The following is a 13,783-nucleotide window of genomic DNA, read 5'->3' as shown; positions in this document are numbered from 1 at the left end:
GGCGCGGAGCCCGCGCGGCGCCGCCTCACGCGCTGCCTCCTCCCCGTTTCGCGCAGGTGTCAACGCCATGCTCAGGAAGGTGGCGGTGGCGGCCGCCTCCAAGCCCCACGTGGAGATCCGCCAGGACGGGGACCAGTTCTACATCAAAACCTCCACCACCGTCCGCACTACCGAGATCAACTTCAAAATCGGGGAGAGCTTCGAGGAGGAGACAGTGGATGGGCGAAAGTGCAGGGTAGGAGGAGAGCTCTGCGTGTGCTCGGGGCCGTGGGGGCAGCTTTGCCCCCCAGCCACTTTCCCACACTCCTTTTAGATGCGGCAAACACTTGTGCTGTTGCTGTCCCGTTGCCACGTTTTGCCCGCTTCCTCCCAGAAACAGCTCTTGGTGGTTGCAGCTCAGGTTATCCCTCATCTGCTGTTCTCCCTCTTGCAGGACAGGGTAAAACTGAAATCTGAAGGCAGCAGAGCGTGGCAGGTCTAAAGGCAAAGCTCAGGTTTCTGCTTGCCCACTCCTGCACGGACAGGGTTGTGTCCTGCTCGCTTTGCCTCCCCCTCTCTTGTGAGACCTCAGCCGTAGGGAAAACTCTCCCCAGCCTCTGCCCCTGACTGTGGCAGGGGAATGGTGGAGCGAGAGAGACCTCAAGAGTCAGGATTTAGAGCGCAAATTGATATAACRTTTTTCCTAAATGAATCAGTCAAGTTCGCAAGCAGGATTGCAGGCTGTTGCTAATTCTGGGCTGAAATCCTCTTCACTCCCTTTCAAAGGTGCAGCTTTGCTGACTGGATAGATCTGTAACAGTGTAAGATGGACTTTCAGCTGGCAGCTTTTCCAGGCRTTCTCGCACCAGCTCCATGTGCAGAAGTGCGTTAAAGGGTCATTCACTGGAGTGTTTTGGGGCTTGTTTCTATRTGTGAACCTCCTGCTTCTCTACACACACACACGAATTGTAGATGGCAGCAGTGGGGGTATATCGCTGCTCTAAGGCGGAAGCATCTTACACCAGCTTCTCACTGGTGTGGATACATGTGAGCCAGGATAATAGAGAACTGGGCTCCTGCTGTAGGTGAAAAAAAGTTAACAAAGGCCTGGATTTGTTATCCTTTACTCAAGCTTTTCTTGAAGAGCACGCTCACTGACATTTATAAGATTATTTGAAATAGGAGTAAAGCGTGTCAGTGGGTAGTCTTAGGTAAAGAATACAATTTTAAAGGAATACTATGATGGTGAAACAACCTACTTTCCAGAATATAATCTCTGCTAATTCTCGAGCCTGTTCCTGACACTGTTTGCATCACTAAAAATTCAGAGTGAACGCAGTGTCTTTAGTGCAATTGCTCTGAATTGAAACTGATGAAAAAAGGACGTAGATTCTAGGAAACAGTGAACATTCAGAACATCCACTTGATCTAGCATGAGTTACTATATATTTAACAGTTTGTTCAGGAAATGTTGCTGGTTTTGTTAATTTATATTGCTCAGCAAAAATAGTATTTTAATGTCTTCATGCATAATGCATGAATACAATAAATATGATCCTTTTTCTAGAAAAGGATTTATTGCTGCAGATGGGAAAAATAATTACAATTGTAAGCTTTGAAAGTTGGAAAAATCTGAACGAAATGTGTTTTGTGAAGTAGTAAATTTTTTCCATGTGCTGTGAAATTATTTATAGTCCAGTCTGAGGAATGAGTTGTACTGCTCTGTGCATAAAACTGAGATGTGGCAACAGAGCAGAAACTGACAGATAATAAAATAATACTTCAGAATGTAATTTGCAATACCTGGCAAAGTAGCTGACTGATGATAGATTTTCGTATACTTTATGAGGTGGAGGGTTTTTTTCTACTAGCTAACTTGATCTATTGTTCGTACAGACAAAGAGGGGTTCTATGTAGTTGCAGTGAAAGGCATAGCTTCTAATAACTTCTAATAAGCCATTTGAGATGGCTTGTTGGCTTTTAAAAACTATTGTTTGGGGGAAAAGTCATTTATAAAGGGAACAGCTAATTTTAAATCAAAGAAAAGTTTTTTTTTTTTTTTTCCTTTGGAAAGTCCAGGAGGTGTTGACTTGTGTTTATGCAAACATACATACACACAAACACACACACACACACACATATGTATATAATGACAGACCAATGAATGTCCCCATGTGCTAGTTGTAAAGTGATTACTTGCATGTTCATTACAGGGGACCCTTCTGCACAGCTGTTCTATTGCCTTGTAGAACAATAGTTCACTGCTAGATGAAAAGCAACAGAAAGCCATGGCTTGCCTGCTTGTGAAGGCTGAATAAAATCCAATGGTTTTTCTTTTTTTCAATGGTCTTATAGTCATTATTCAAATGCTTTGAAAAATGCCCTCAGCTATTTCAATCCCCAGACCTACAACCTTAAAAAAGAAATTTCAGAAACACTAGAATTCTAACAAAGTTTCTTTAATTTAGTTTTGATTTGTTCTGGTTTGTTAGGACAATATGTGTTTAACGTACAATTAACTTGGCACTGTGCCATGTAGAATGAATGGTTTTAAGTGGCAAGTGCTGTATTATTTATGGCCACAAAATGATACATGAGATTCTTGATGCTTTTATACTGAGGGGACTCTGCAGCGATAAATAACATGTCAGAGCAAACCACATGTGTACAAACATGCCTGGGAGTGTAGACACTACCTTATTACATGTTTCTAAATTATACTTTTCAACATTAAGCATTTTATAAAAACTGAATGGCTTTTTAATTTGAGAACATATGCAGATTTAAATTGAAAAGATATATTTACAATTGCTTCATTAACATATAAATGTCTCCAAAGTACCCACTGGCACTTTAATTTTGATTTCACCATTTCCCATTGATATCTTTTTCGTTTTGCTTTTACCTGTCTATGTGTTGCTCCTTTACTGCAGTAATTATTCTCACTACTGCTCATTGTTGTTTTTCTGCCTCATGCTGCCAGGGAATATAATTAATGTCATTCTTAATGCTTTTCTTGCCTGCAGAGTTTGGCCACTTGGGAGAATGAAAATAAGATCTACTGCAAACAAACTCTCATTGAGGGGGATGGCCCTAAAACATACTGGACTCGAGAGTTAGCTAATGATGAGCTGATTTTGGTAAGTGATTCCACCCAACTCAAACAACGTATTTGTAGATTTTTGTTGCCATATAATATGATTATTACTGTTTTTCTTTACTTAAATCCTTCTGGAAAACCACCATTTCCATAATTCTTTACAGTATGATTCACTCATTTTTCATTTTTTAAATTATTTTTTTTTCATTTTTTAAATGTTGTTTTTAAAGAATGAATGAAGATACTTGCAGGTTCTTATTTTCGTTTCATTGATGCTGTAGCTCTGTACTTTCATTGGTAGAGTAGTCACAAGTGAGCTACTTTTGCTCTGTAAATCTGCAATAATATCAAAGAATTTACTTGATTTATTGCAGATTTTCTCTGGTGAAAGTGAGATCAAAGCATTTGATCTCATTTCTGGAGAACCTTCTTTTTTAGGCATGTGCATAATGTATTGCTTCTTATACACAGTCATATGGTGTGTAGCAGGAGGAATGTGGCATGTTGTTAGYATGCTCAAAACTCATTCTGTTCACGAAGTGCACATCGTTACCCCCTCCTATGCCACCTTCCCCAAGTTCCTGGTCATCTCTGAACCCAGTTCAGATCTGTCTTCACAAGTCTGTGAGAAATTCACTGATTTGCACACTTGCTGTCAGCCAGCATCCCCCCGTTCCTGTGTGATGCTCGACAAAGCAGCAGGGTTACTTCAGCCATTTTGTACTGCACCATTGCAGCTGCCTTTCCATTTATGCCGTAAATCACATGCAATTTATTTATATATATTGTACAGTTTATTTATTCATTTTGTACTTATTTCTGTTAGAGTTGAGTTCTTTTCACTCAGTCTTTCCTCAGYAGCTCATCTACGTTAATGAAGCAATTATTCAGAACTGGGTGTAGGTACAATTTGCCTGAGTAACAAGTAACAGTTCAGCTTGAGTCCAGAATCGTTGCATTGTGCCTGCTCATACTGGGGAATTCTGGATAATTCAACTGACTGGACTGTTAGGCTTCATCAGTTTGGGCTTAGAAGACATGCTGCTGGAGTGAGGGGTAAGAAAACATCAAAGCAGGGAGTTTTTATTTCAGACTATTAGACTAACTAAACCCTTGCACTTTAAAAAATAAGCAGCCTCTTCAATGTTTTGCTAAAGCAGTTGGAGCTTTGTTTTTAAGGTCACGTCTGAAGCAAAGAAGACCCAAACCTAACCTAACTGAGTATAAACAAAAAGCTTTTAAAGTGTTAATGCTATTCCAGACATCCTGGAACAGTTCAGCCATCTCTTAGGAGAAGGTGGAAGCTGTTAATGAAATCGCACTGGTTTCTATAGAATGAATATTCAGATTCTTGATAATTTCTTTTGGCTCAACCACTGAAATTCTTTATATAATCCAAATAGTTTAGGTGGCAAAGTACTTTGATCTCTGCTTTATATCTTTATATATAATGGAGTGAACACAATTCATTTACCAGTATTATTTTTCCAGCTCTCTAACARTATATTTTTGTAGTTTATTATTTAAGCAAAAAACTAGTGAGGCAGCTGCTGAACAAAGGGAACGCTTCCAGGCAGAGCAGGAGAGCCAGTCATAATACAGTTGCCTCCTGCAATCAGCAACATGAGCATACCCAGCTGGGGAAGAAGAATGAGACTGGTTAAGAAACCAGAGAGATTCAAGGATTATAAAGGCATCTAGTCTCATTTTTTTATAATACAGTCTCTGATTTTTTGGTATAATACAGTCTATTGGGCTTTTCTGAATTAATTCTTTTCCAAATTAGGATATAAATTAGAAAAACCCCCATCTGATTAAAATATTTCCAGTCATAGAAACTTGATCATAACTTTTGGTAAGTTATTGTACTGGTTAGTGTCCCTTGCCATTCAAATGGCAAAATCTTATTTCTAATTTGTATGTCTAGATCAAACTTCCAGCCATTGCATATTGTGTATATGAGGACCTAAATAAGATGCCTAGAGTTTATTCTTGCAAATACTTTTAACATCACTGATCAAGCCACCTCTTTGAAGAACCTTCTGTTTGTTAAACTAAACTATTGGAAGACCCTGAGTCCTTCAGTATGAAGCAAAGTTYGCTTGAGTCATTCTTCCAGTGCTTCTATGAATCTGCTTCGATTTATCAGTTTCCTTTTTGAATTATGGGCACCAGAACTGCACATGCTGTTTCACTAGCARCCGCGGTAGCACCCAAAGCAGTGGTGACTTGCTCTCCTTACAGTTATCTGAAATTCTTCTCTTTTATTCACAATGACTGTGTCAATCCTTGCTCTGGGGCCTCATGTTCAGTTGACTATGATTGCAAGTAATTTTGCTGGTTTCTGATTGCAGAGACAGATTCCCTTCTCCTCCCGTGCAAGCTGGGACTATGTTCATTCTTTGCAGTGTAGGGCTTTTACCATGGCCTTTATCAAAATGTAGTGTTTGCTTCCAGGTGATCCAGATCATTGTGTGTGTGTGTCTATAAAAAAGTGTATATAGTGATATGTTAACTATTCTGATATTAACTGCGCTCTCTCTGTTTCACTATTTAATGTGATACTCAATTCTATCCTTTTACCCCTTTTCTGAAGCATAATGGCCTCTTCTGCTTTTTTAAGTATTAGGACATTACTTTGTCCTCAAGACAGAGATTTTTCAAGCCCCTCATGACATTTGATGGGATTGAACATCCAACTCTTTAAAATATTTGGGTCAGCATGTTCAAAATCTTCTGAAACCCTGAAGTTTAGTTAATTAGGAGGCCTTTCTAGGAGAAATGATGGTAAGTGCAAGGTCTCTGGTTCCTTTGGAGAAGTTGAGATGGCCTAAAATTAACTGTTCTGGGAGGCAGGGAAGGGTCCTACTTATCCTAGGATAAGCAAAGCTATGTTTTCTTGTGTCTAGCCCGTACTTTTAGAACCTCAGGATATTCCTTCCGGGCAATTATTCAGGCTTTAAAAGCTGCACTACCCCAAAAGGGTTGACTGGGGTATATCCCTCACCTATGACATGGGGCAAGGGTAGGAATAGGAGCAATTAGTGGGAAGACTTTGAGATCTCTTTTGATCTCTTGCCTCTCAGTTGTTTTGGGCTTTTTCATCATTCCAGTGAAGAAATACCCTAATTAGATTATTTTTTCTTATGGTCGGAAGTACTCCTTGGACTTGAGTCTGCAAACCCCATTATATCTTACTTCTGCAAGACTAAGATCACAGTGAGAAGAAGGGATCTTTCTTTGCCTTCTCCCCTATTTCTCCTTTGATCCTCCCAGCTTGGTTAGGGTTCTTTAATGAGCTGGAAATTCACTCTCAGGCATTTTTGCTCCCCATATCAGTTTACACACTTAAGAATTTCCATTATCAAACTTTTGAAACTTCCCTACTTACTTAAGAATACTTTTGTCTTCTTACACTCTTCCTGAGGCTCTTTGGTGAGCTTGGCCTGTTTCCATTCTGGCAGAACTCCTTAAATAAGCAGGAGGAAACCACATTCCTGTGAACTGTTGGATTTCTGCATTTGTGAAAATGTCTTTCATGAGGCAGAGCCTGTGATATAGCAGTTAATAAACTCTGTAAGACCCTGCAAATCTGATGTTTCTTCTCACACTCTCTGTTCCTGCTTTGCCTCCAAGAAATCTTGCAAGACATCCTGAGTCTCCTTCCTAGCTATTACCTTGCATTTGAGGAACAAATTAAAAAACCCTCATATACTATGTGGAAAAAGTTGCAAGAAGGAATCTAAATTGTCCTAGGCTGAGGCGTGAATGGGAAATAGGTTTGGGGCAACAGGCAGGGGGTGAGGAATGAGTTTTGCTCTGCTAATACTGGCTGCATAAATCTTGGAGCTTTGCCATGTAATTTTGACCTAATATGTTGCATTGCCTCAAGGGTCCATTAGATTATGACATTTCCCTAGTAGAAAGATATATTTTTCTCTCTAACACAGCATGTTAAATAAAATTCATATATTATCACACATTAAAAAAAAAAAAAATCAGTGTAGAGTTGTCATGACTACCATAGAGCTAAAATAGAAACCATATTACTGTATAATTATCAATCTTTTTTGCATCCTGGCAGAAATTCCTTATGTTTTTCAAAGATATTCCCTTGGAGCAATAAAATGGTCTTTCATGGCACATCATGTCCTCTGGTACACAGATGCTGGGAACAAATTATTCAGTTAGCAAAGGATTTCTTTATCTTCAGGTACCAGTTAGTCTGTCTCTTAGTTCTCCTTAGGTCTTTGCAGCGTGGTGAATGAGATTACTCTTATCAGTAGCGTGAATAATACTTGGCTCATACTATGGCAGATGTAGGTCTCCCCTGCTGTTAGAAAGAGTTACAGGTCACTTGTTACGCTATCATAAATTCCACCACTGAAATGATTTTCTTTCCCCTGAATCAGGGCAGCAGGAGCAAGCTCCACTTTCTGAAATTTACTGCTAATACAGTAGAACATTACAACTCCTTTAATCGGTGCTGTTTATTCTAATCTCATTTGATACCCTTGCTGGGATTTCAGTGTTGCATTTTTTTTAGAAGTAATAAATAATCCAGATACAAAAATTACATGCAATATTCAAGCAARGGAGGCAAAAAGAATTGATTCCCATCAGAGTTCACATTTATTTTTTTGGTCTTGACAGTATCTTTAGACTATTATTGWGCTTTTAATTGTCATGACATTATAATGACAGAATCAGAATATCCTTATTTACAACACCACACTCAGGAGTTACTCTGGATTAGCGCTTGTGCAATAAAGATCAGACTTGATTCCCCAAAATATATTTACATGTCTGAAAATTAAGATCTGAAATTCAAGCTATTAGAATGATTTTTCGTTCCTTAACTTTTCTTTTATAATCTGTAATGTTTTTGCTGTTGCTCTGTGTTTTTTGTCAGGGACATTAATGAGCTATCAATCATTCATGTAAGTCAGAACAACAAAAGATCTGCTTTTACAAAGTTAAAGGATGCTGCTTCCACATAGTAGTTATTCAAATGAGAAACATTTATGATCTGTCTTTATCTACATTGCTACTTTCATAGCTGTTCGTGCCTCTATAGATTTTGGTTTAATCTATAACACAAACATGTTAAAATGGGTAATTACTGAAGAGAGGCTTTAAAAACAGCCTCAAACCACATTTTACACAGTTCACATACCACACAGGGGTTCTCAGAATCAATTATAGCAAGGGTCAAAGATCAGGACACTGTGGGGTTTCAAGCATGATTTCCATCCTCCTTTTTCTCCCCAGAAAAATCATGTCATAGTAGATTAAAACTGGTGAACTGTGGGCCTAGGTGAGTGGGTAAACATTTTTTAAATGATATTATTGACTTCTGAAATTAAACATAGCAGGTGAGAAGGGTCAATGCAGATTTGGAAAGATATTATGGAGCTGAATGCTGAGATGTATGATGTGCCTAAGCCTTGTATTGAACAACATTAAACTACTTGAAGGTTTAACTTTTCTTTAGCTTTCAAGTGTGATCTTAAATGAAATCAGCTATCAAAAGGGGGGTCTGCTTTTAGTGAAGTCAGTGGAGGTTTTGCTGCTGACCTCAATAAAAGCAGCCCTGATAAAAGTCTAGAAGCCTATAATCATGCATACGTATGTATTGCGTGGTCCTAAAGCTTTAATTTAATATTTATCACGAGGGGATTTACTAGGGGGCTTAGAGATCTGCAGCCCCTGCTCTGTAGTAGTGCCTGGTCTGGGGGTTTCCAAACATACAAAGAAAGAAAGAAGCCAAAGCCTTTGTATCCTGGATGAATCTGATCCTGTGTACAGCCTGTTATAATATCAGTTGTAGCTTAGATGGTTGCTGGGTACAGGATTTCAATATTGTTAATGAGAGATACTACTGGCTGGAGTTCTTATTTCTGCCATTCACTTGCTGCCTGACTTTGAGGAAACTGTATAATGCTGCAGTTCTCAAACACAGATATCCAGCATTTAGATAGCTTAATAAATGATCTGATTTTGCACAGTCCTGTCTATTCATGTCCCACAGAAAGTAAGGTCATATATTGGGCGACTTGCTATTAGTATCCAAGTTTGAAAATGGGGACTGTACCTTTTGGGGTACCTGTGCTCACATAATGATCAACATCCATGCTGACAGTCACGGGGAGAAAGGGAATGGACAATATGTCTTTATTGTGAAAATCTGTATCCAGCCAAGATTAATTCATCCTCATGGATTAAGTGTCATCAGTTTAGAGATACTTGATTTTATCCTGTTGGAGAGTATTGCTTCTGTTTTACAGGATGCATTTGTAGACATGGAGGCCATCACATGTGGATGCGTGCAAAACTTTTTCTGATAATGGAAAGTGCTATTCATTTAACCAGTATCTTCCCTTCTYCATTTATTTGCTTATGCACTCTCTTCTTTTTGTAAGCTGCCTCTGTAGGTTGATCAGTTGATCAGATAACAGGGGATTTTTGCATACACTGTCAGAAGTGATCTTTTCCAGGTGATTGTTTCAATGACAGTTTTCCTAATTATACTGTGTTTTCCACATATCACAAAGGCTCCTCAGAAAATGTTTATAAAGAGCATCTTCTAAAAGCTGATTTACCCATAAAATAATGTATTAGTGCTCTGTGGTTCTTGTTTAATTTCTACTGATGTCAGTGTTCATCAGATCTTGAGTAAACTGAGAGGGGTAGGCTTACTGCATTATCCCCTCACAAAGGTTTATTTGCAGTGTGTGTTTGGACCCTTTAAGCTGCAGATTGTGACAAGCCAAGTAAAGAAAACTGATCTGTAACTTGAAGTGATTGTACACCTAAAATCCTATTTTAGATTTAGATGGAAGTTTGCCTTGCAGCATTTTGTAAGATGAGTAGGTGCTTTACCAGCTGATGGGAAGGTGGTGGTTGAAAATCCTGCATCTTCTCATGAGGTATCGGTTGAGATTTGGTAGTGCTGCACTCTTTTTGAGCTGCTCCAGTGAGATCTCACCATCAAATAGCCAAGTTCTCTTTCTTCTTCTTAGAAAGTTCTACTTCTTTGAGTCATAGAAAACATGAAAGTCTGCTTGTTCTAACAGGAACTGCCACTTCTTTCCAATCTAGAATTATAATCATAGATACTAAGCTGCTCACTCCTATCCCTAAACATAAGAATTTGAGTGTGAAGGATAGAGGAGTAACAACATTTTCATTTGGATCTTCCGCTGAGCTTAGACTTAGCCATACATTAGATGTTTCAGTTCAAATATGAAGGAATTTGCTGTGTTTAAGAGTGTTTATTTCCTTTTATTTTTTCACTGTACAACTGCATTTGATAAAGACTATTTCAAACAACTTTGTGTATTTGTACTTTCTTTATGTCATTATTTATATACATCTGGTCCTGGAGAATGGCATTTCATGAGTTTACAGTCAGCAGCTGTTGTTCAGAAATACTGAGAGCTTGAAAGCCTTGATGCTGCAAGGATTTCCACCCATTGAGCAAGGTGACTCTGACTGGTATCATCTCAGCCTGAAAGTATAAAACAGTGACACAAACTCTTAAGGGATGCTGCCAGCTGACAAGGGAAATACCAGTTTCCTCTAGCATATTTAGTTGATTTTATATGTTCTCAAGTTTATTCTGGTCCATATCCGGATACATCATTTATTTGTCGTATCAGATAATATGCTGGAACTTAAGTCTGTTCTTGACTTCTGTATGTAGCCCAAATTCCTGCCAAGTGCCTACTCCAGAAGACGCTGCAGATCTGGATCTTTACTCCACTACAAGGCGTTGTAAGCTCATCCTAGTCTCAGGCCATGTTTGTTGCCCCTGTGTGGGCCCACTCCTGCAGCTTGGCCAGATGTAGGTTTGCAGCCACAGAAGGGCTTCAGGCTCTGCCCTGTGTTAGCAGAGTGAAGTGTCAGGTTCGTTTTGAAGTTTGATTGCACAAATCTGAGGCTGGGGAACACTTTATTTGCAATTAGTTTCCTCAATTTTAATAGGGCCTCTCACTTTCAGAATATGGGTTGCACAAATGAGTTCAAACGTGCCTGAAAAGCAAGGTCCCATGCTTATCCACAAAGAAAGGAATGTACCTAGTTTGAACATGTTCCTCTCTGCTTCTTTTTTAGCGACATGTAATAGAGTTTTATCAACAATGCCAGTAAGCTACAGTAAGATAGAAACACACCTTACTTCTGTAAGTTAACATTTAAACATGTATATAATGACAGCTACAGCCATTTCTTTGTGTGCTTAAATAAGGAATTAGGTGGCTAACCAATTGAATGCCTATATGATATAAAATCTAAGTGCTAAAAATGCAGCCCATTCCTGTAACAGGTTAAAGGCCACATAAAGCTAAGCTGGGTATTCGAGGAAAGGCTCCCTGGCTGTTTGAAAAGAGTCAAGTGACTCTACAGTGCTCAGGAGCTGATTATTAGTAATGGAGCTTTGCATGGATTTGATATCTTCACAATCTAGATTTTGCCTCTGTGTAAAATTTTGAGAATGTTCAAGGCAGCCATAGTAAGGATGGTTGCGGCTGGTGCTTTGGGCAGCAGAGAACTAGCTGCATCCTATGATGTTAATTTGCAGACATTTTCATGTATAATTTAAAAATTTATATAAAAGATTGATAAGCGCTTCATAGTCATAAAAGCAAAGCCTTTATCTTTGTAATTTCTTACCAGCCAAAATACTAACAGGCTTTTCTCCTCAGCAAAGTCAACAAAATGTAAGCCATAGGCAGTTTTAAAGCCAAGTCCTTTCAAGGAAGTGTTGGCCAAAGCTATAATGAAAAGCATTAAAACAAATGAAGTCCAGCTGAATTTTCATAGCACACTCGGGTAAGTCTTAATTGTTTTTTTCAGTGAGACCTTGGCAGTTATTACAACCAAGCATCCCATCTCACAACTGTGAGGTGCTCACAGAGGTAGCTCTGAGCCTGAAACTCTGTCTGTTGGTGTAGCTGAACAGTTACTGCACATGAAGTTTTTTGCAGTCAGGGTTTCCTTGCTTTTGCAGTTATTTATTTCCTTCTTGTTTAACTGCCTACTTAGATTTTAGCCTTCCTGACCTGAAATTACGTACAAACACTCTGGCGCTTAGGTGGCCTTCTCAGACAGTTCCCACAATCACAGTCCTGCCTAAAGGTTCTGGTAATCAATACTGCAATATTGCCATGGTAGAATTGCCTTTTAAGTGCAGTGTGGTACTASAGAGTGATTTAAAAGAACAGCAGACTTCCAGAAGCATAGCTGAAACTGTTTTATTCAATGGTGTAATATCATGTAAAAACAGCTCTAGGACTGTCTAGGGACAGTCGATGTACTCTGAGGTACTGAATTTGGTATGAGAAATAGGATAATAATGGGCTATAGCCTCTAGTAAGTCAGTGACTCCCAGATAAATACTTGTGAGGTCTCATTGTTTTTAGTTGTGTGAAATGAGTTTGGTCTCCACTAGGTCTTGTGTTCATTATGTGCCCTCATTTCAGATTGATCTCCTAGCTAACAGATTCACTGGTTAAGGTCAAAGTATCCTGAAAGAAGGCTGTGATTGACACTGCCCACATTACAGCTCAGGGAAAATAGATCTGGGTCTGCTAGTATGCTGCTTAGCATCTTACAGCAGCGTTACATTCACAGGTTATATGTACACATTCACCAGTTCTTCAACATTGCTCCGTTGACTTCATTTGAACTACCCTGGTTTAGACCTGCAAATATCAAAGAATACCTTTTGAAAATGGCATCTGCTCTGAATTCCACCCTCGGCATTTCCAGTTCAAAGTGCTGCAACTGTTTCTGAATATAAAAACAGTACACTCCAGATCTCATACTTTTCTCATGTTTATTTATAAATGCATGCCAAGAACTATAGAATAAAGGGAATTTCTGGGCCATTTATCATTCTGACAAAATTCATCATGCTTGGGAGAGTAGGTCATCTATAAAGCATTCCTCTTCCAAAATGACTCATTTCTTTACTCTCGTCTGTCACAGGATGCAGGAAATTGTACTTCTGCTATACTAGCTACTATAGTAAAAATAACATTTAAAAAATGTATCCAATGTTGGCTGTTTTCATCTCTTCTGACTGGTTTCTATTTCTTTTCCAGACCTTTGGTGCTGATGATGTAGTGTGCACAAGAATTTATGTAAGAGAGTAAAAACTTCCATTTGCTTGTCATCTGGGATGAAGTGGAGGATTAAGAGGCAGCCATTGTGAAAAGCCCCAGTATAATGAGTATCTGTGTGTACTGTTACTAATGCGGTGTAGTATGTGACTGTGCGTGCTATATCTGAATCCATATCCTCTGTTAAGTGTATTTCGCTTTTATTTTTCATCACAGACAATGTTGCTTCTCACTTTTATGCCATCATTTTTCACGTCTACCTTGTATTTTGTAGTTGTCACTTGGTATGGTTTCATCAATTATTAAATTTATTGGACATAACTCACARCTGTTTGGGGGTGTTTTTCATAGAAAACCCAGCAATGATTGGGTTAGGATTGAACCACTTTCCCTCCTCTTTTGAAGTCAGTGTGGAGTTTCACTGCTGTTGGCTAGCGCTAAGGTGTCAGTGAACACCTCCGAGAGCAACCCGAAGTGCAGGAGAGCAAGGCTTTGTCAGAGCTGCAGGCTGCTCCCTCAAAACCAGAGCTCAGCCTCTCTCCTTTTTGACCTCTCTCCTGGGGTAACCATTGGGGAACAG

At 39.1% G+C, this 13,783-nt stretch overlaps 1 protein-coding gene across 1 annotated transcript; it reads left to right on the top strand.

The window, feature by feature from the left end:
- Positions 1-45: 45 nt before the first annotated feature.
- CRABP1 (cellular retinoic acid binding protein 1) lies at positions 46-13,528 on the top strand. The gene is made up of 3 exons (XM_085303234.1): positions 46-235; positions 3,006-3,119; positions 13,186-13,528. The coding sequence occupies exons 1-3, from the start codon at positions 68-70 to the stop codon at positions 13,234-13,236; spliced, it is 333 nt and encodes a 110-aa protein (XP_085159360.1). The 5' UTR covers positions 46-67; the 3' UTR covers positions 13,237-13,528.
- Positions 13,529-13,783: the final 255 nt, after the last annotated feature.

This window comes from Rhea americana, unplaced genomic scaffold (genome assembly GCF_003343005.1).
Source record: "Rhea americana isolate MKP2758 unplaced genomic scaffold, rheAme1 scaffold_2, whole genome shotgun sequence".
Classification (NCBI taxonomy): Eukaryota; Metazoa; Chordata; class Aves; order Rheiformes; family Rheidae; genus Rhea; species Rhea americana.
The sequence above is the reverse complement of the archived record's forward strand: the minus strand, read 5'-3'. Positions and strand labels throughout refer to the sequence as shown.

Bases quoted from the DNA above. Each gene is read 5' to 3' on its own strand.
- CRABP1 (XM_085303234.1), top strand. From the start codon at position 68: ATGCTCAGGAAGGTGGCGGTGGCGGCCGCCTCCAAGCCCCACGTGGAG. The intron at 236-3,005 runs GTAGGAGGAGAG...TCTTGCCTGCAG, and splicing joins TGGATGGGCGAAAGTGCAGG to AGTTTGGCCACTTGGGAGAA. The intron at 3,120-13,185 runs GTAAGTGATTCC...TTTCTTTTCCAG, and splicing joins CTAATGATGAGCTGATTTTG to ACCTTTGGTGCTGATGATGT.